At 43.6% G+C, this 21256-nt stretch overlaps 3 protein-coding genes across 5 annotated transcripts; 2 read left to right on the top strand and 1 right to left on the bottom strand.

Annotated features, from left to right (window-relative positions):
• Positions 1-5203: 5203 nt before the first annotated feature.
• On the bottom strand, positions 5204-13952 carry LOC118218413 (clathrin heavy chain linker domain-containing protein 1-like). Of its 3 annotated transcripts, XR_004763412.1 has the most exons (13): positions 13866-13952; positions 13042-13248; positions 12441-12628; positions 10904-11040; positions 10294-10495; positions 9755-9870; positions 9361-9460; positions 9115-9221; positions 8423-8597; positions 7828-8030; positions 6469-6642; positions 5879-6153; positions 5204-5819 (listed from the first exon to the last, which is right to left on the bottom strand). XR_004763412.1 is itself a non-coding variant. In XM_035401041.1 (12 exons), the coding sequence occupies exons 1-12, from the start codon at positions 13872-13874 to the stop codon at positions 5942-5944; spliced, it is 1830 nt and encodes a 609-aa protein (XP_035256932.1). In that variant the 5' UTR covers positions 13875-13952; the 3' UTR covers positions 5204-5941. The 3 variants fall into 3 exon arrangements, 2 of the variants coding, with proteins under 2 accessions (XP_035256932.1, XP_035256933.1); XM_035401041.1 differs by having other exon boundaries at positions 5204-6153; XM_035401042.1 differs by lacking the exon at positions 13866-13952 and adding an exon at positions 13580-13857 and having other exon boundaries at positions 5204-6153.
• Positions 13891-16274, top strand: LOC118218414 (ubiquitin-40S ribosomal protein S27a). Its single transcript, XM_035401043.1, has 6 exons — positions 13891-13947; positions 14057-14121; positions 14889-14943; positions 15089-15174; positions 15553-15684; positions 16088-16274. Exons 2-6 carry the CDS (start codon positions 14074-14076, stop codon positions 16235-16237), a joined length of 471 nt encoding a protein of 156 aa, XP_035256934.1. The 5' UTR covers positions 13891-13947; positions 14057-14073; the 3' UTR covers positions 16238-16274.
• A 1551-nt stretch (positions 16275-17825) lies between these two features.
• LOC118218109 (prolyl-tRNA synthetase associated domain-containing protein 1-like) lies at positions 17826-20748 on the top strand. Its single transcript, XM_035400525.1, has 2 exons — positions 17826-18074; positions 19998-20748. The coding sequence occupies exons 1-2, from the start codon at positions 17991-17993 to the stop codon at positions 20424-20426; spliced, it is 513 nt and encodes a 170-aa protein (XP_035256416.1). The 5' UTR covers positions 17826-17990; the 3' UTR covers positions 20427-20748.
• The last annotated feature ends 508 nt before the right edge of the window (positions 20749-21256 follow it).

Below are 21256 nucleotides of genomic sequence, written 5' to 3'. Positions count from 1 at the left end.
TTAAGAGTTAAAAAGCAGATCTGATCCTTGGCCCAGCAAGGTTCATAAGGAACTTCAGCGTAGGAGAGTGGCTTGATTCTCTGATGCAGGGGAGTTTAGACAAGCAATATTCTCTCCTCTGAAGCATGTGATGTCATCAGATGCTACTTTTCTCTCCACAGCCCACAAGCCAAGCTTGCACAGACACGAGTCAAAGTAAGACACTTCATATGTAGCAACCAGCTGGCCAGCAGGGGTCACTGGTGAGCAATGAGACACAGATCCCAGCCGACAGAACCCGTCCAAACCCTGCAATTATGAATTCAAAATTATGTGGGGTACTTGCCACAGGCCGCACTGTCACAGTTGGGATTCTATCCTCGACGGTGTGGTCCATCCATGCACTAAAACATTGCCCTAAGAGGATAGACCAGCCCTACCTCTGTACTCCTAATTGTGAAAATTATCCCTCTGTCTGTTTCTGTTTTATCAAGGGGCACAACAGTATAGTGTACAGTACAACATACGAAACCATGGCAATGGACGTACTGTACTAAAAATAGCACTGGAAATTCCCGTGACCAACTTGAAATTTCCTGTATTTAAGAAGCAGAGCGTATGGAAGGAATGCAGGATCCGAATCCGGTCTCAGGTTCCATTTACAACACCGTACATCTGTTTTGTATTTGCACGAAAAACAGTGGCACAGAAACTCAGAGCCCTGAAAAAGCACGCTTAAAGTGTTTTCACTGGGGCTGCATTGGTGGCAGTTCTGGCCTGACACTTCCAACGGGCAGAGAACCCGTGGTGATGTAACGCGGCCCAGCGAGGGGGAATTCTCCTCTGGAGGCTAACAGAACAGCGCGTGGGCAGAGAGCACTGCCTGTACTCAATGCGCAACCTTTCTCTCTGCTCTGCTAATTAAACTTTAAATATACAAACGAGGCCGTCATTGTTTCGCTGCCCTACGCTGAAACACTCAAGCACCTAAATATTTTAAAAAATGACGTATTGAATAAAACCTCTCTTTCCTGTGCCATAATGCCTGCTAACTTAAACAAACTTGTTAATTCAGGTAGCTGTCTCTGTTTTGTCGGCGCAATCGGAAATCTAAGCTGTGGAAACAGACTGCGGAGCCTACTGTAGCACTTAAGAGCTGAAGCAGGATGAGACAGCGTGCCGTAATCACCGTTCTCCGCAGTGACTCGCGGTTTTGGAGTAAGCACAAACGCCGAAAGGGCCGAGTCACAGTCCCGGAATAGGGGCTGACGCCGCTGTTTACTCCCCTCTGCACCCCGTACATAAGCAGGGGAAGCATCATCCTCGCAGAATCTCTGGGGAAAAAAACCCGCTGATAAACACAAAGATAACGGTGACACTTCACTCAAGGATGAGGAAAACGTCAAGTCCTGGACTGCAGCAGGGTCTGCGGGGTTTCTATGGTTCCCTTTCAATCAGCAACCAATTAAGACCTTGAGAACAATGCGATTGGATTATTAATTTTAACTGATCAATAACCTAAATGTATCACTGGTGCTGAAACAAACAGAAAACACTGTCAGAACGCAGCCCCCTGGCTATGGATTAATGACATCGGCTTGCTTGAGGGCTGTTAGCAGTTTGCATAATGCATGCATGAGGACCTGGCCGCATGCTTTTGCCACTTCCACTATAAGGAGAAACGGGCCATGGCTGGGAACTCAAGGAAAAGCAAGGGTGGTCCACTTCCTGCTAGAGGGGTTCTGAACAGGAGGTCATGAGGAAAGCAAAAACTGAAGTGCTTTTTTTGCGGATTATGATTGTGGATTATGAATGCTTCTAAACAAGTAATCTTTTTCCCTGACAAAAAAAAGGGAAAACATTTCGTGTTCTAATATCAAGTGTATTTTAAAAAAGTGTCAACGAGGCATTATTTTGAACAACATTGAATGGCAGTCCAGCCCCTTGACTGCGTTTTTGAAGGGTGTGCAGTGAGAATGTTCAGGTATGGACTGAATGCAGTGGACTGGCGCTATCCTCTGCTTCTATAAAACAAACTGCGTGCTATGTTCCTTTCTCCCTCTCTCCCACCCCATCTCCCCCTTCCCCCCTCCAACTTCCTTATTTTCCCCTCCCCCTCTCCCTCTCCTCTCTTACACTCTGTGACTCTCCCCCCCTCTCCTCCCCATCCCTCTTTGCCCCCCCCTCCTCGTCCTGCAGCAGCTGCAGCACGGTATAGGGTGCGTGCGCTAACAGCGCTATAAACAGGAAGTGACCTCAGTCCTCCTGGCGCTACCTGACGGCCGGTCCGCGACGGACTCAGGAGCTCGCCCCTCCTGCCAGAGACGGTGTGATTCGGGACTTTTACACAGAGCGTGGGGGAGGGCTGGGGTGCGGGGAGAGAAAAAAAACACTGCAGCCCTGGCCACAGCACTGCACACGGAAAACCCCACTGCTCCCGACGGCCAGACAATTCCACTTATTCCCAGGAGGGCCAGTCATCCAGTGCGCGTTCACGCTTTTATCCGCCGTCATCATAAACAGACTCGAGCGTTTCAGCCCTCCACTTTGAGCACAGATAGCTCTTAATTACTCTCGCATTTCAGACATCCAGTCCAGACTAGAGGAGGTTTTTTTTTTTTTTTTTTAAATGGTAACTTTATTTAAGAAGATTACCAAATTATACCAGGCCACTTGGACGCTGGCTTTTTGGAACAGAGAATAGAGCGGTGTTTTAGAGGTGTCCGGTTTCTGTGTGTTACTTGATCCTTCACCATTGTGACACAGTTGTGGGAGTTCTACCATTTCTGGTCAAGGATAGTCTGACATGGAAATGACACAAGGAATTATAATTTCTCCAAACTCAGTTGGCTTGTTCAGCATTCACCAAAACAAACTTTTCATATGGAGTTTGCAAAGCAAATGTGTGATCCTTATGTTTACTTGTAAGTCAAAATAAAGACCAGTGTGTGTTTCATTTGTGGATTACCTGTCTTGGAATAAACCAATGTTCACTTTATAGCACTAGTTCCTTCACTTAAGAATACAGTTCCATGAAGATCAGCAGTATTTAAATGAGTACAGTAAGCTGTCTTCTTGCAATTCTTGCAACACATTTAAATTCCAAAGGCAAATATCAATTTGCATTGCTCATCTCCTTAAAGCACAATAACTAGCCCATATCACCTCAATATTTCTGTAATATTGAGTATTGAAGGCATTACCCGTTTGTACTGGACAATAATCTATGAGAGGAATTAATGTGTGAACATGACTAGGCAATTTCAAGCAACCCTATAGAGGCATAAACTTTTTCTGCAATGCTACAGAGAGGCATGCTTTGTCTGCAATGCTACTGAGAAAGACATGCTTTTTCTGCAATGCTACAGAGGCATTTGCTTTGTTTGCAATGCTACAGAAAAAGACATATGCTTGCTATGAAGCAAAATGTGACAGCGATAGCATGTTTGTGATAGCTGCAACTATGCATGTGTGCAATATTATTGTGGGAGTAAGAGTTAAGCTACTTGTTTGTCAAGCAGTGCCAGTGTGTGAGTGTTTCAATGTGTGTAGCAGCACAGGTGGACGAGTCTGCACGTGTGCAAGTATATGTGAGAGTATGTTTGAGTGTGTGTGTGTGTGTGTAAGTGTATGAGTGTGTGAGTATGTGTAAGGGTGTGTGTGTGTGTGTGTGTGTGTGTAAGTGTATGAGTGTGTGAGTACGTGTGTTAGTGTGTGTGTGTGTGTGTGTAAGTGTATGAATGTGTGAGCGGCTGTCCTAGTAGGCTGTTCTGAGCTCTGCATGGCTCTGTCCCAGCAATGCCTGGCTGCTCTCCTTTCACTGCAGGAAATCAATAACAGCAAGAGAGAGAGAGAACGCACTCATGCGACAGACTCTCTCACCCATCCTCTCTCCATCTCCCCCTCTCTCTCTATCCCTTCCTCTCCCTGTCTCTCTATCCTTTCTTCCCCCCTCTCTCTATCCTTTCTTCTCCCTGTCTCTCTCTCTATCCCTTCCTCCCTGTCTCTCTATCCCTTCCTCTCCATCTCTCTCTCTATCGCTTCCTCTCTCTGTCTCTCTCTATCCCTTCCTCTCTGTCTCTCTCTATCCCTTCCTCTCCCTGTCTCTCTCTATTGCTTCCTCTCCCCGTCTATCTCTCTATCCCTTCTTCTCCCAGTCTCTCTCTATCCCTTCCTCTCCCCGTCTCTCTCTCCATTCCTTCCTCTCTCAGTCTACCTCTCTTTTCTCTCTTAGCCGCTCTTGCTGGAATAAGATCTGAGAGACAGATCCGGTGTTGGTTTTTAGTGCCATGGTCTCAGTGCTTTAGGGTTGAATACGTGAATGGTTTTTTGGTTAATAATGAAAATAGGTTTCAGAAGATTTGGTATGTTAACGAAACAATTTGCAGGATGCACAATGAGAGGTTTTATGAGTTAAAATAAATTATATCTGAAAAGGGTGGATTGTGAATGAATGGTTTTAGCAGGTTTATTTTTCTCTCTAATAGTTTATTTTCAGTTTTTTTTGTTTTATTATTAAGGATATTAATTAATTCTTTAGTTTTTGGTTTTTACCGTCGTATTTTTAAATACAAAACGTAATGCAATGTTTAAATAAAGGGATATAAAAGTTTTGTCTCCTCTTTCTCTCTCTCTCATTCCCCAACTCTTTTCCTTAATCATTTTCTTTCTAGACTGCTGGTTATGTCCCCTGGGCTACAAGCTTTCTCCATAGCCACAGTCTCGATACAGACACACAAACACGCACACACACACAAACATGCACAAACACTAACATACACAAACCCCCCCCCCCCCCCCCCCACACACACACACACACACACAGTCATCCTACAGTAATAATTCAGCAGACTTGTACCTCCACGCACTGTGATATGACTGTATTATAGAGCATAGTGTTGGTGCTACTGCAGCAGATAGGAGATCCCACTGGCCTTATGGGGACTATCTGCAGTCAGAGAGCTCTGCACAAATCCTCTTTATTTGCCAGGTACCATAGAGATGTGCATCCTAGCTGACAAAAAGACAGGGATTCTGAGTGACTGAATGATTATGATAGATATTTATCTGACCTCATTGTTATATATGTATCTGAAGGTAATGCTGTAATTTGTTAGTGTTACAATGCTAGTCACCTATTATTATTCTACTGGTTCATGCAAATCAATTTGCACCATTTGTTTGCATGGAAGCCTATTTAAATAGTCTTAAAACCAACGAAATAAACAGTTGAATTTGAAGCAAATTTATTTGGATATACAGCCAATAGGGTGCAGTGCTGAACACAGAGGTCTGCAGTGGTGAATATTATGTAATAATGCACAGGACTTACAGTTCTGCCAGTTACGAAAAGCAACATATGAACCATTCTGATAAGCGGTGAGGTAACATCTGAATACAATGCCACTGGCTTGCTCACCTGGAGAGAAACAGGAAACCAGGTGAAAGGACACCAGTGCTAAAGATGCATAAAAGAAGACACAGCTCTGTTTGACTTTCATTGCACACTTAAGAGGAAATGCACATTCCTCAAGGTGCATTATAAACACCAGACTTGCAACCAAAAGGACAAAAAGATTCATTTTAAGTCACAGGGACCTGTGAGCAGGATTTTCTAGTCTTGGGGTGTCTGGTTTTTTTTTGGAGGCAGCAATGACATATGGACTCCATGCACCCTGTGAGGGCTGAGGTGTCATGTGACCCTTCCCTTACTGCCTCAGCCAGGGGGGAGTTCTAACTCCAGGGCTCCCTCTGGTGGCCGTGTTGCTGCCCTACATCAGTGGGTCTGCAGCCCTGGTCCTGAAGAGCCGCAGGGTCTGCTGCAGTCTGCTGCTGCTCAGTACTTTACTGATCATGAACGCTGGCGATTAACTCACCAGCCCTGGCCCTCGGGTGTGAGCTGGCTGCTGATTTTAAGCTGAAAATGAAGCCCAGGAGATCCAGCGGCCCTCCAGGGCCGAGCTCACAGACCCGCGTCCTGCCTGAAGCCGCGCCCCGTGGGCCTGGTGCGCTCGATGCCCGGGGGGAGCCGCGTAGCCCCCCGCAGAGACGCCAGGGCGGAGCTGACGGCCTGGGCCAGCTGGGGCCGGCCCGTCTCTCTGCAGCGGCCCGCGATCTGACTCCACCCCTCCGCTGTGTAGGCGCGGTCGCCCCGGACCGCCTGCTCCAGGGCACCTGAGAGAGGGGCGGGAAACAGACAGCCGCTGCAGGGACATGACCTCTGACCTCTCAACCCTGACTCCTGTCCTGCATGGTAATGAGTGTAACAGAAGCTTGCTGGCCTTCCTGTGATCTTACCCCTCTGTCCTCTGCTGTAGCTATACTGGTTACAGGGTGCTGAGTGTGTGTGTGAGTGTGTGTGTAAGGTGCAGAGAGTGTGTGTGTGTGTGTGTGTGTGTGTGAGGTGCAGAGAGTGGGTGTGTGTGTGTGTGTGTAAGGTGCAGAGAGTGTGTGTGTATGTTTGAGGTGTACAGACTGTAGCACACTCACCACAGCCCTGCATGCTCTCCAGCAGCTGGTAGACCAGCTCCTCACTCTGGGTGTCCATGAGGGAGCGGGCAGCCCAGCCCAGGGACAGAACTGCAGGGCGGCCCTGGAGCTCCTGAGTCAGAGCCTGGAGAAGAGCTACGCTGGGGCAGCTCCTCACCACATACAGGCAATCATCTGCACACAAACACAGGCAGTCATCTGCACACACATACAGGCAATCATCTGCACACACATACAGGCAGTCATCTGCATACAAATACAGGCAGTCAAACACAGGCTGTCATCTGCACACAAACACAGGCAGTCATCTGCACACAAATACAGGCAGCCATCTGCTCACAAATACAGGCAGTCATCTGCTCACAAATACAGGCAGTCATCTGCTCACAAATACAGGCAGTCAAATACAGGCTGTCATCTGCACACAAATACAGGCAGTCGTCTACACAAAAAAGTACATCATATCTTCCGTACACACAGAACTCTCCCTTCTCCAGAGATATCAGCCTCATTCATGTGTGCAATGTGCAAAAGTCCAAAGAAGTAGGTGAGTTGCTCTGGTGGAAAATAACTGTTAAACACCACAGTGCATCTGTGTGATCAATATGGAAAAATAAAAACAACCTTTCAGGAAATGTCCTAAATTATGAATAATTTAAATTAGCCTTTTATCATTACATTTACATTTCCCATGTTTACTCAGTATTTTGCCTTTTGAGGCTGACATCACAAAATCTTTAAGGACACAGCAGCTATCAACAGATGTTTTTAAGACTCAGTATTTCAAGCCAAACATAATTTATTCTAGAAACGGTCCTCGGAAAGCTTTGAAACCATCTGTTCACCTGATGGCTTTTAGATCTGAACCAGCCTTCAGAAAGAGCACAGACTCTAGTAGCAGTGTGCAGGCTACACAGGCTGAGCTTCGGTCGCAGGACACAGACCTCAAATTAGCTGGCTATCGATCGGTTTCATATCGGCAAGAGGTAACCAATCCAGTTCCTGGAGATCTACCATCATGTAGCTTTTCACACTAACCTTAACAAAGCACACCTCATTCAACAGAATGTTTTCACAGTCACGTTTCTCTCTGCATCTAACTCACAAAATTTTACTAAATGTCCTTTTAAATGCCAGTACATTTAACAATCTGGACAGTGTTGATTTTATGGCACTTTCTTTCCCTGACCACTGCATTATGCATGTTAAGATTTCACATTCAAACAGCTGACTAATGTACAAATGAGCTGGTGCTCAAAGCATCAGTCGATTAATTGTACGATGCATATGTTAACCAGTACAGCGCTTACATGTAGTTGTGTGTGTCTGTTTGTTGGGTTTAATACACCCCCTCCTCACCCTTAGTGAAGGCCTTGTTGCTGTAGATGAACTCCACTGCTCTGTGTATGAAGCCCCTCCTGCTCATGCACACGGCGGCCTTGCTGTGGAGCTCACAGGCGCCATACACCACCTGGGCCAGCGCCAAACAGGAGTCAGCCGCCACCGCGTCCTCTTGAGCGTGTGCGTTGAGGACATCCCCCAGCGCCTCCGAGAATGTCAACCTGCGCTGGGACAGAGGCAGACAGATCCACTGAAAGACTACATTTCCCATGAGTCAACACACACACACACTATGACACCATTCAGACAACCAACTAAAAGAATAAAAAGAAAGTCAACCACTTACAGAAACTGACATTCCATATTTACCAGCCGTAAAGCTATAAAGAAAAGCACAATCTTTTATACAGATTAATACTACTGGCCATTCGACAGCAGTACACTACACTCCTGATTAGGGTTGTGGTTAACTCTACCAAAGTTCAGTCAATTTAGTTATTTCAGGAAATTAAATTAAATTCATGAACTGAACTAATCCCATAAAATTATGATGATTGGAATTAAAATGGCCGAATTGAACTGAAGCCGCCCCTGCCCTGTCCGAGCCTCTCACCTGTGCTGGGTCACCCAGTGCACCGCCTGCTCCAGACAGCCGTTCTGCAGGGCTGACCTGACCCCCTCCACCGCCAGGCCCTCGCCGGGCAGCCGCTGCCCCGCTGGCACTGCCATCATCAGGGCCTGGAAGTAGAGCAGGGCCGGGGGCAGCGCCCCCTCGTACCGCCCGACAGCTGCAGGAGACGGAACAACACCCGTCCTGAGGAACCCTCTTTCACCAGGTGTTTACATTACAGCTGTTCCTTCCATTACAATTACACCAGGAATACGTATTTTAGTTTTAAAAAAATATCTGAAGGCAATTACAAAAGGTAAAGTACAATTATAGGGAATGAATTTTAGACTATTAAATGTATAGTTTAGGCAGGAATATGGCTAAGAGGCTGGTGAAAACAGGCTATATATTAACAATATGTTGCAATGTATTCTGGCTATGAAAAGGCATGGCTTAAATGTGGGAGAAATAACAGCAGTGGTGTTCACTCTTCCTCTGGAGAGTCATTCAAAGGAATGGTTTTTGCTTTCATTAAAAAATCAGCAACCAATGCAGACTCAGGACACCAGAGGAGGTGAGCCAACTGCATAATCAATCGCTTCAATCGATCAGTGAAGTGCTGACAGTACAAGCCTGTGCACTCTGTGGCTTTCCAAACGGCGAGAGTGAATATCAGCACTGTAACGGGAACTTGCCTTTGAACCTATCCATGGTCTCCATGTTCCGGAGGATTCCGCGAGGGGCGCGCGCGGCATGGAGGGCGGCGGCCTGGTACTCCCCGCCTTCGAACAGCTGCGTGAACCTGACGACAGAGCGCAGCGCCTCGTTAGCTACGCTACATACAGCGTTCAAATCGCCTGGTGGAGCGCTAACGTGCTAACAAGGCTAAGGCTAGCGCTAAAACTCGGCTGCTTGTCCTAGGATGTGTAAGCCGTGTGTACCTTTCCACGTAGTCTGACAAAAGTTTGGATTCCTCGTCTTCGGAGGGGTCGTCCTCCTCTGATACTCTGGTAATGACATCATGGTAGTCAGCGTCACGTACTGGAACAGAACATATATCCAGCATATGTATTTAATGTGACCGCTTTTGTAAAGTTCAGCATAAACTTATCATATCTGACTGCAATAGCTTTCCACAATATCACAGACGAAATTACAGAACATTTTACTGGTGTCTGTAATGTGCACATGAGAAGCATTACAGAAAAATCATTTTACATTTTAATTGTGGTATAAGGTGTCAGACATTAAACACTAGTCATTAGGTATTTAAACAAATTAGTTTAAGCTGTAACCTCACAAAATGTTTACAAAACAACAAAACAGAAGGACAACCTTTGAAATGTGAAATTTTTTCGAGGATTGATGGGAGGAACTCCGACAGGGGCACGGCTCTTTCAGAATTCTCCCAGGAACTAAAGGCTTCATACAGAAATACCATCTTCCTGTGTCTGGACAGCAGCAAAAGAAAACATCATTTGACACAGTTTCCATTCTCAGGGCTGGCTCTAGACTATTGGAGACCTTTGAGAATTTTTGCTTTGGAGGTCCCCTTCTGAGTTATATACTACCCTTGTGGAAAATCAAGGGGGGGGGGGCATTATGATTGCAGACTGGGGGATGGGGGCTGAGGGAAATTGTGACAGCGGACCAGGGGTAGTTCTGCAGACAAATGAGACCCGTGGCCCCATGTCGAGAACCGGCCTGGTCTGTTCCATTCAAATCAGACACACTGGGTGCGACAGTGAAATGTAAAAATGCCACTGCAGTACGATGCAACTATTCACACCCATGACGAATACTGATGGTGCAAAATGATTTATTACCACTAGGGTGAGCCAGAGCAACAGAGAGCAAGAGCAAACGGTTCTCACCTGAGCTCCAGTGTCAGGTTCTCTGCGGCTAGCTCGTCTCTGTGGTCCAGGGCACACCGCATCTTGCTTTCCAGGTCTGCCATCACCTCGTTGCTCACATACTGGCTATGCTTCTTTCTCTGCAGGTCCGCCAGCTTCCGCTCGAGCTTCTCCAGGTACGTCTGCAGGGTTTCCAGGTTCACCGACTGCTGAAGCGTAAGGCCTAGGGAATAATGTGACAAAGGCAATTACAATCAATAAAATATTTTTTTCCCCAGCAGTAAGTTCAAAAATCATTACTGCAAATCCCTATGCTTACTGATGGAACTATTTGTGCATCTGTTGCAGGAAGTATCTCAAGTATAGAATGGCGCATACAATTTTATATTGACTTAATATATAGTCACAGACTTCCATTCTGAAGAAATGAAACAAAGCCCCTTACATTTAGGAAACATAACCTCTTTTGATTGGCTATGGGCATTCATAGGACTTGCAGTTGTAATAAAATGCCTGTTGATTGGTGAGAAACATTGGTTTCACATTGGTGTCAAATAAATTTAATTAGGGAAATGCTTTCCAATTAAGCCGTCTTAGATCGTGACACCGTTTAAACAGCATGCATTCCTGCCTGGTATTGCTGCAGTAGCTGGCAGGTCTTTGCTGTCTGAGGCGTTCCGTTGTGAGGGTCTTCTCTCTCTCCTCCTCTCCTGCAGTCTCCTCAGCTCGGCGTGGAGTTGAGCTGTATTCTCCTCAATGATCGCAATCCTGTGGGAAGAACACAGACAGTATGCACGTACCTGAAAAACGGAAAACTGTGGGTACATACAAAATAAAACCATACAGGCTATACATACAACAAGCAAGTTTGGCGATGACTAGATAAAATTGGTCCTCAGAAATCTACTAAGTCAGCATTAACAACAGAAATGCTAAGAGACTACCTTGTTTCATTCGATAAATCAACTAGTTTATTAGCCAATTAAACAATGCAACATGTTTTGTGGTTAAATTACTATGATCAGCTTATTTTTATGATTAAAAAATGACTAAGAGTGTAGTAGAGTAAGTTGAGCCTTGAAAATAGATACTTCCCTGAAACATTCCTGTGGGTGAGAAGAAACAGTAGTATGCAGCACTAGCCAAAATGCATAGTCCCACACAGAGAGTCTGGGTCATCACCAATGCAGGCGCCGTTCGTGATGTATAGGGGTCACAAATCTACTGGGAAAATTAAACCTTGCTGACCGTCTCGCTAGTGCTCAGATAAATAATTGTTCAAATAATTTAAAGGATCTTGACAAGTGAAAGGCTTTTTACTGCTCCTAGATGTATGGGCTCAGGAAGGAACAGTGCTGCCATTTTTGGGGGTTGTGTCAATTGAGATTTTACAGCCAGGATTAAATGGGTTCAGGCTCATAGCCAGCTAGCTTCAAGAAAGCTTGCCATTGAAGAGGTTTGATTAATGATGTGTTAATCTAGCAACACATTTGGCAACACTCTGGAGAATGTAAAACCTCATGCTTATGCCAAGTTATCCAGAAACTAAGCCAGCTAACACAGTTCATCACGCCCAAAGAACAGGACCCAGGGCTGTATGTGTACAACGTCAACATACCTGCATATATTAAGAAGGAATCAATTTTGCTTACATGCTCCTAGGATACAATTTATCTAATTCATGCATACAATACAAAGTAGAATGTTCAGTGTTAAATCGAGAACCCTTTCATATGATAGAGTAGATTTTATTCCTTGCGGACACATTGTAAACAGTTACGTAATCACAGAGCATTTTACTGTGTAGCATGTGGGAAATGTTTGTTTTTAAAACACACAGATGGAACTGGCATGGTCAAAATTTGATACCAGACTGCAGTGCCCACCCATGCACCAGAACAATGCGTTAAGAGGATGAGAAACCCAGCAGCCCCAAAACACCCCCATTTGATGCACCCCCTGAAAATCTATTAAGGAATGTCACAAGGACAATACTGTTTGGATGTTCAGAGGCACCGGGAACTCTTGTAGAAAAAAGAAAGGACAGAATAAATGTAGGAGTTGATGATCCGGTTGGTTATAATACTTGTAGCAGTATCTGTTCTGCAGCTGGGCAGAATGAATGTAGGAGTTGATGATCTGTTTGGTTATAATACTTGCGACAGTACCTCTCCTGTAGCTGTGCAGCTCTCATTTTATAGTACATGAGTGCAGTGGGCTCTCCTGCCTTGCCCCTCAGCCTCCTCTGTGTACGCCTGTCCTCGTACTCACTCCTCTTCACAGCGCTGATGGCGTCATCATAATCTTTTTTGATGGCAGACAGGACCATTTTGCAAGCTGTGGTACGTTCGATCACCTAAAAGAGAGACCGATTCATTGCACAAAATCCACTGAGAAGCTTCAGCACACAGATCACTATGATACGACAATAGCTATGAATGTCTCCACTCCAGTTTTGAAGCTATATTTATACCATTTGTCTCTCAAAAATCTACTCATATTTGGGATATTATATCATTCATTTGCTCCTCAAATGCACTTTATCCGGGTTAAAAGCATCTAAATTATTAGTAAGTGTACTGTATACAGACTTAAATTTACCATAATTCAAGATAAGCACTTCAGTATCTTTATACGATAGTAAATAAGTATAATTTAGTAATGTTCAAAATAGACTATTCTGTCACACTGCTGTCCAAAATCAATCGTCCATCAACCCACACACACACGTTCCCTCAGGAGCAATGCACGGTCCTTTTTACTAGCCACCTTATCAAATGCAGAACTGTAGACATTGTAGCGTTGCAGGTCGGGTCCTTCAGATGGGCGATTTAAGCATTTCTTCTGGTCCTGTATGTACTTTTGTAAGGAGTCGAAGAACTTTCTGTCAGAGGTTGAATTAATGGGTGGCAGGGCCCTTGTTCCAATGAAAGGGGACTTAGAAGAAGTTGCTTTTCTAGTCTGAAATCCAGCCATCTATTCAAAAAGAAAATAAATGTAACGCTGGATACTATTGTTTAGCAAAATTAAATAAGCTACATTTCACAAAGTCGCCATTCTGAGAGAAAGGATGTCACAGGGAAAAATTAATGCTCTTGTAATGCTGATGCGACTCTGGGTTATCTGTTAATTTCAAACAGTAGTCTAGTAACGTGACGCCTATCCAGTAGTTAACTAGAGCTGACTCGCACTTTTAAAATTATCCTGCTTGGTAGTGGCTACACATTTGTAGGATTTAAATATCAGTGTACTATATAGTATTAAGGTAATGATAAATTATATCATACATTTTTACTACACCAATTACCTTTGAATTATTTTCCTAGTTACACATGTTGTAGCTAAGTCCTGTAGCTGATGATGCCTAAAATGAAACACGTTTGTTTGCAGTCGTAACCAGGAAGGTTACTACGGGAATTACGACAACAGCGCACGTGAAGAAACATCTTTAAATTCAATTTTATAATAAATAATACTATTTATAATAAAATATGAAAATTCGACTGAACAAAGATAATGCGACTTATTCAATTATGAATCAATACGAGCGTACTATTAAATAGTTTCACACAGGCATTTGTTAAGACACCTACTCCCTGCATGCGCTTTCAGAAAACCCCGTTGCACGCCTTGGAAGTCCTCTTCTCATGATCCGCCATTAGCAAGAGGCTTGTGGTGAGTTAGAGCTCTTGGCATAAATTGATAAATGTTATTATTATTGACACTTTTTGCGCATGTAACTGTTCCTAATCGAAATCCACTGTTTATTTGTTCCGTTGTGCAGGTGGATTCGATTGCAAAATGCAGATTTTCGTGAAAACCCTTACGGGGAAAACTATAACCCTTGAGGTGGGTTCTCTGGACCGGTATAGTGGCTACCGCGCAAGTTAGCATGTAGCATCAATCCAGTCCACACCAACATGATTAAATTGAACGAACTTACATTCTGAGGCTGCCTGCCCCATATATTTTTACGATTTATATAATGTAAGTTTCAGTTGACCAATGTTTTGATTACTTACTTGGCCAATATGATAGGGGATTCGAATTTTTATAACTTACACGTGTCTGGCTAACGTTAGCCAAGTTAACTGTTGTAATGATGCTTTTGGCCTAATGTGGCGTTTTCTTGTTCATGCTGCATACACATTGTAATAAGATGATAGTCTACCAACATTGGGAGAGTAGGACGGCTATCTATTTAGCCAGCAAGGTAGCTACAGTTATTTCCACATTGTGTTACGCTACTGCGTTAACTGGTCCATGTTAAGAGGTGTCGTTGCTTCCAAGCGAGTGGTCTGCCTAACGGGGTGTAATGCCCAATGTTGTTTATGATCCAAGTGCTTATTTGCGTTATATACATGTTGGTCAAGTGTCATGAAAGTGGTACTGAGCAGGGAGTAGGATATGCCAGGACTTTGCTTATCAGCATCTCAAGGTGGGATGGATGGTAGCTATACACTTAGGTTTTTGTGAACTGTGGTGTTACTATGAAGGGAACTAAGATAGCTGTATATTTCATGTGAGCGGTATAAGAGTAGAATTAAGTAGAGAATTAAGAATTAAATGTTGAGTTACCTTTGATTTATAATTCACAAATTCAATGTACCTTACAGGTTGAGCCTTCTGATACCATCGAAAATGTCAAGGCCAAGATCCAAGACAAAGAAGGTGATTTGTGTTCTGCATTGTTCTGTAATGCCTCTTTCCTTTGGAATCAGCAAAGAACAGTTCACACTTTTCCTGTATATTTGTATGGGACGTGCTTGTATTTATAGCATGGAATCGGAGATCTTAATGCGTGAACTCTTGTCAGGTATCCCGCCCGATCAGCAGAGGTTGATCTTCGCTGGGAAGCAGCTGGAAGATGGACGTACTCTGTCTGACTACAACATTCAGAAGGTGAGTGCCTACAGGCTACAGATTTGAACACTGTTCTGTCTTCTTTTCATTCTAAGTTGCCCTGCGCTGCAGATTTCCCCCAGCGTGATGCATTTGAGTCTATGATAAGCCACACTAATACAACATACAGCTGGGAATTGGGGATTTGGAGAGCACCAGCTGTACTTGGAAGCACTAAGATGTTTTCTATGAGTGGTGCTAATTACTGTCACTAGTATAGAAAGTGGTGTAGCCCCTATTGAACTGTGAGGCTGCTTTATACAAAAATCTAAAAAGTTGTAGGGATAAGCTAAGTTACTGATGTGACTGTGCTGGGGTTAGCATAACAGAAGCACAGCTGCCTGTCGGGGTTCTGACTGACCTGTGTTTGACCTTCAGGAGTCCACTCTGCACCTGGTGCTGAGGCTGCGAGGTGGTGCCAAGAAGAGGAAGAAGAAGTCCTACACCACACCCAAGAAGAACAAGCACAAGAGGAAGAAGGTCAAGCTCGCTGTGCTCAAGTACTACAAGGTACGGCTTTCCTCAGTACTGCCCCTTTGCAGTTTGGGAAACATTCATGGTTTTTATTCTAGTAGTGCATGTGGTTGGTACTGGTATGGCCTTGACAAGCAATGCTTGTTTGATAGATGGGCTCGCAGTGACTTATTGTCAATTTCTGAGCATTTCTCTGCAACTGTAAATTTTGTAGTGCCTAATTTAAGGATGTAATTTGTCAACTTTTTTGGGGGGGAGTATGGTGAATGTTAACACATTCAGGTACTATACTCCAAAACCTACGTTTGGTCTTAGTTTTTTCCTTGCATTGACAGAATTGAAGCAGATTGGGCAGCCTGTCTGTAATTGGTCAAAGGTTTTGATGACCATGCCCGGTTCAGTTATTCAGTTGGTTTTTTTCCCCTCCCGGTCCCCGCAGGTTGACGAAAACGGCAAAATCCACCGCCTGCGGCGCGAGTGCCCGGCGGACGAGTGTGGCGCCGGCGTCTTCATGGCCAGCCACTTCGACCGGCAGTACTGCGGCAAGTGCTGCCTCACTTACTGCTTCAGCAAGCCCGAGGACAAGTGAGACCATGGACTGTAACCAATAAAGCCTCCACCACCCATTCGCTGTGTCCCGTTTCTTTGTGTGCAGCACGCTTGGGGCGGGAGAAGTCTCCATTTTAGAATCCAGTTTACGGGGAGGGCCCTTAACCCTAAATTTGATTTTTTGGCTGTTAATTGATCTGTCCGTTGATACATTTTTAAAAAGTAGCTGCTTCAACATACCAGTCTGCTAGATGTTGCCCTCTGACTCCTGCAGAACAGCGTCTGGCAGACTGGTATGTTGGAAATGTGACTTTTTAAAATGTATCTATTGACAGATCAATTAACTGCCAACAATCTCATTTAGGGTTAAGTCCCTGCCATGCAGTAGGGACACTGAGTTGGAGGTGTGTTTCAGATGCCCAATGTGGCAATATACATAACTACGAATTTTCTTCCTGTAGTGCAGAAGGAAGTAAAATGCAACAACATTGAAGCAAGGTGAGGTTTTAAGGTTCTTACCTTGGTGTTAAAACTCCCGTTTTGTGGGGCTGTGAATTGTATAGGTTTTTATTCTAGTCCCCTGACTAGTTTTTACTCCCAAGCTTCCCTCAACCTGTGTGACCTTTAAGACCTGCCAGGTGGAAGTCAGCCAATAGCGGAGATTGATTGTACCTGTGCTACACATTGAAAATAAACATTTCCTGGGTGTTTCTATTGACTGATGCCACTGTCGTCCTTGCCTAACAAGAGCCTGTGATTGCGTTTTTTGGATGACCACGTGCATAATGGTTTGTATTCTGGCAGTTGGTGTGTTATTTTTTAACGGTACATTCTTCCAAATATACCTTGAATTGTGTTTATAAAGCCCATCTACAATGCAGTCTGGGAGCTGTAGTCAGTAGTGCATTAGGGGACCTACTGGCACACTAATAACAGCGCTCATCAGGAAGGGTAACTTACTAAAAACGAGGAAACGTGTGGAGTGAAAGTACTGTTGAGAAGATTATTAACTAAATTGACTAATGACCCACGGCTATTGTCGAGTATTTTCTTGATCAGCTTGGCAATTATTTAAAAAAAAAAAAATCATACTCATTTACATGTTAACCAAAATAGCCAATTTGTGACAAGTTTAGGAAAACATTCTAATCAGAATACAAAGAACAGCAGCACAATGCAATTCATTCAGATAATTCAGCATGCTCTTTTTCTGGTCAGAAGGCAATTACTGGATTGCCAGGTCAATTTTTGTATTATTTTATAATAAGATAAACAGGCCGTATTCCTAAGCCTAGAATATTTAGAAAGATATCGAGATAAATCCTTCGATTAATTTTCAAATGAAAGCTCATACCCCAGTAGAAAAGAAAAAATATATAAACATTATTAGTAATACATGTACATGTTCAGTAAAGTGCCAAAGTGTTTTTGCTATTGTTAAAGCAGAATATCAATACCTTGAATCGTGAAAATAAAGCCATAATTGTATTTTTCATTCCCACCAGTTAAGATAATGTAGCAAACCGTCAAATGTGGGTGTTTACCAATCTGGCAACCCTGCTGTAACCTTTGGCACATGCGTAAACGTGACATGCACAAAACGAAACCGCCCTAAATGCAGACATTTTTAGTGTGTTTGCTATATTGCGTCTGCGCAGTGCTGCCACGCTAACATTGAATGGAACCATACATGGGGAACTAGTAGAAATTGACTACACGCCTGATTGAGTTTTACAAGCGACTGTATAACCCCTAATCACCAAGTAGCTATTAATCTTTAATATTAGCAAAATATGGCGTCATCAGAGCTTCGAAAAGAGTTGGAGGAGTATCTGAAAAATCTTAATATTGAAACTGTCTGCGTGGACCATCCAGAGGTAAAACTCAAATCGCGAACAGCTCAGCGGTTAGCCTAAGCTTAATGTGTATGATTCATTCGACAATATATGGTAACACTAACGTTAACATCGCTGGATCATTTGTTTCAGATCGCGCTATTTGAGGATGTGGCCAGCTGCGATATAAAATGCTTGCAATTACAATTTGGTATTTAGCAGACTCTCTTACTAGAGTCGACTTGCAAAGTTGTACAAAATCAGGAATGAACATTCAACACATCAGTGATTAACTTCCGAGTGCCAAACAAGAATGTGCAATGATAGTAACGGGGTGGGGACTACATTTTTGCTCTCAGGACAGGGGGCATATGATTCAACACAGCATTTGTTAGGTGTCTATCTGTGCCTATACGCCTATTAGGCTACAAAGCAAAAGGCAGAGCGTACATGAAGCAAAAAAATTATTGAGTGCATCCTAACAAGACTAGAGTAGTGGTTTCCAAACTTTACAGACCCAAGGTACCTCCTGTAAATAATGTACAATTCCACGGCACTCCAAAATGACATATGCAGTTTCCTACATCTTATACACATGTTTTAGTAATAATAATAATAAAAATTGTCACTAGTGGTACATCTAATAAAACTGTATTACCGATAGAAGTAGATGAACATGTCAAAATATTAAATCTGTTTCATTCAAGAAATAATGTTTTAGAAAATACAAGTTTAGGTTATTCGTGTAGGCTAGTGGTTGGCACGACAGCCTCTCCCATGGGAGATCATGGGCTTGAGCCTTACTAATTCCCTGCTACTACCCTTTGTTTCGCAAATTTAAAAAAAAAGTACACGAGAACGCATCAAGCTGCTTGAAATACAGCGAGCTATAGCCTATATCGCAGAATTATGTAATCAAAACGAGTGCAGCAGAGGGGCCGGGGGGACCAGCAAAGCTCGCTAATTTCTCTTCATTAATCTTACTTTACAAACTTACCCAAATCTTCTGAACAGTAAAATACATATATATTTCACGGACACATTGGCTAAATTATTGCTGTTTGAGAGTGGCGATAGCTGTCCATAGTGCTGGACACGTATCACTTCATATTGGATTAGCATGTTTGTTGTCTTTTTGCGACGGTACTATGCTTAAATGGACACCAGATGGAGCAATGTATCAAATTGTTATTTTCATGTTAACGGCGCTAACGGAAATTTTGGCACATCAGATGTAATTATTGGTACTAAATTTAATTATGGGTCTAGAATGGGCACGGGTTTCATGGCAACTTATGCTGTTAACTATTTAACCTAATCATGAGTGATCTAACATTTAATTTTTTTTTTTTTTTTTACCAACTCATGCATCTCAGATAACTTTTTGTCTCTATATTAACAGTTTTAACTGTGGTACAGCCAATGAGTAAATCACTATTGATGTATATAGCTAATTAGCTCATTAAGCCAAGGAAATTGGTGCAAACAAAAATCTGCATACACACCAGCAGAACAGAAAGAGACAGGTCCTCCAGTGGTTTTCAGTCTTACCCGAGAAGGGCTGGTGTGGATGCAGGCTTTTGTAATGGACCCCATCAGCTAACTAATCATCTTATCATGGCCTTCAATTAAGATCATGATTAGGTGAACCAGCTGCTGTAGGCACTTACAAAAGGCTGCACCCACATTAGCTCTTCTTAGGTAAGATTGGAGACCCAATTTAAATAAAAAATAATGTTCTATCTGCAGATATTATTATAATACGAATATGTAGATATCCTTTCCGATTTCCACATCCCATATCAAATTTGTATTTGCTATATATTAGATGTAGTATTTAAAAACAGGGCATCAAGGTTTCATTTCAATTAAGAGCATTCTTCCCGATAGAGCCCAAAAATTCAAAGCTCTCAAAATGGTGTCTCTTGTAGTCATCCACAATATGCCTCTCGACCCTTTTTCAAGGTGTTCACTGTTGAGGAAATGATGCCCCACGTGCAGCACCTGAGCGGAGCGGTGACCAAAAACCTCTTCCTCAAAGACAAGAAGAAGAAGGGCCTGTGGCTCGTGTCCGTACGCCACGACCGCCCGGTCAACCTGAACGACCTGGCGAAGAAGCTGGGCGTGGGCAGCGGCAACCTGCGCTTCGCCGAGGAGGCGGCCATGTTGGAAAAGCTCAAGGTGGGCCAGGGCTGCGCCACCGCCCTGGCCCTCTTCTGCGACGCCGAGCCCAAGGTCAAGTTCGTGCTGGACGGCGACCTGGTCAACGGCGGCCACGAGAGGGTCTACTTCCACCCCATGACCAACGCCGCCACCATGGGCCTAAGGCCAGAAGACTTCCTCAGGTTTTTAAAAGAAACGGGACACGACCCTATTCTCCAGAGCTTTGATTAAGGGGAAGGCGTGCACCTCATTGCTGGGTGTCTGAGTCTGAAGGGTGCTCAGGCTGTGATTTCTGTGTGACTGTTTGGCTGCTGGGTGAGTCATTGTCACTGTGGCTCATGGCTGTGATGGAAGCTTTAAATTTGTTGATGTAAGGTTCGTCTGAACAGAGTTTTCAAAACTCTCTTCTGAAACAATCAGCTCAGGTAAATACTAATGTTTTTATTCTGTAACCTCCTTAAAATGCCTAATGGCATTTGTTCTGTTCTCGTTGGCATTAAAGATCACAATGCATATGCAACTAGACAGAAATAAAGCATTGATTTGTATTGGATCTTTTATTGTGCAAAGCAGTGGTTGTTTGATTTAAGTCCAGTCCTTCATAGTAAATAGTAACAGAAGCTAGACAAGTGCACTACCACGGTACGCACATGCTTATTTCCAATGGTTCTCACAATATTACATATTTATATGTAATAGTAGTATAGTACCAGCAGCAGTCTCCTGTGTTGGTTTCTTGTGTGGTGTCTACACTGCCCAAGTCTCTTCTGTGCTTATTAAGGGACAGGACATTTGGTGCTACCTGAACTCACCTGGGCTCCCCTGACATCCAAACATTTCCAGGCTGGTGTGGTCTACAAAGTCACATGCAAGGTCATTATAGAACAAGTTCAATAATGTATACAAGGTCATTATAGAACAAGGTTTCATTTGAGCCCTGTCTTGTTTTTTCAGGTCAGTCTTCATTTTTCAACTGCTGGCAAACAGAGGTACCCATTTTCTTTTGTATGGTAAATATTTTGGCATATTTTGCTATAGAAATGGGCTAGGTTACCAATGGT

The sequence above is a fragment of the Anguilla anguilla genome, chromosome 18 (assembly GCF_013347855.1).
Source record: "Anguilla anguilla isolate fAngAng1 chromosome 18, fAngAng1.pri, whole genome shotgun sequence".
Classification (NCBI taxonomy): domain Eukaryota; kingdom Metazoa; phylum Chordata; class Actinopteri; order Anguilliformes; family Anguillidae; genus Anguilla; species Anguilla anguilla.
This window is presented reverse-complemented; position numbering and strand designations above follow the sequence as displayed.

Excerpts from the sequence above, each read along its gene's own strand:
- LOC118218109 (XM_035400525.1), top strand. The coding sequence starts at position 17,991 with ATGGCGTCATCAGAGCTTCGAAAAGAGTTGGAGGAGTATCTGAAAAAT. Across the intron at positions 18,075-19,997 it reads TCTGCGTGGACCATCCAGAG|GTGTTCACTGTTGAGGAAAT; the intron begins GTAAAACTCAAA and ends CCCTTTTTCAAG.
- LOC118218414 (XM_035401043.1), top strand. The coding sequence starts at position 14,074 with ATGCAGATTTTCGTGAAAACCCTTACGGGGAAAACTATAACCCTTGAG. Across the intron at positions 14,944-15,088 it reads CAAGATCCAAGACAAAGAAG|GTATCCCGCCCGATCAGCAG; the intron begins GTGATTTGTGTT and ends AACTCTTGTCAG. Across the intron at positions 15,685-16,087 it reads CTGTGCTCAAGTACTACAAG|GTTGACGAAAACGGCAAAAT; the intron begins GTACGGCTTTCC and ends CGGTCCCCGCAG.
- LOC118218413 (XM_035401041.1), bottom strand. Across the intron at positions 9,461-9,754 it reads AAAAATTTCACATTTCAAAG|TACGTGACGCTGACTACCAT; the intron begins GTTGTCCTTCTG and ends GTTCTGTTCCAG. Across the intron at positions 9,222-9,360 it reads TTGTCAGACTACGTGGAAAG|GTTCACGCAGCTGTTCGAAG; the intron begins GTACACACGGCT and ends CTCTGTCGTCAG.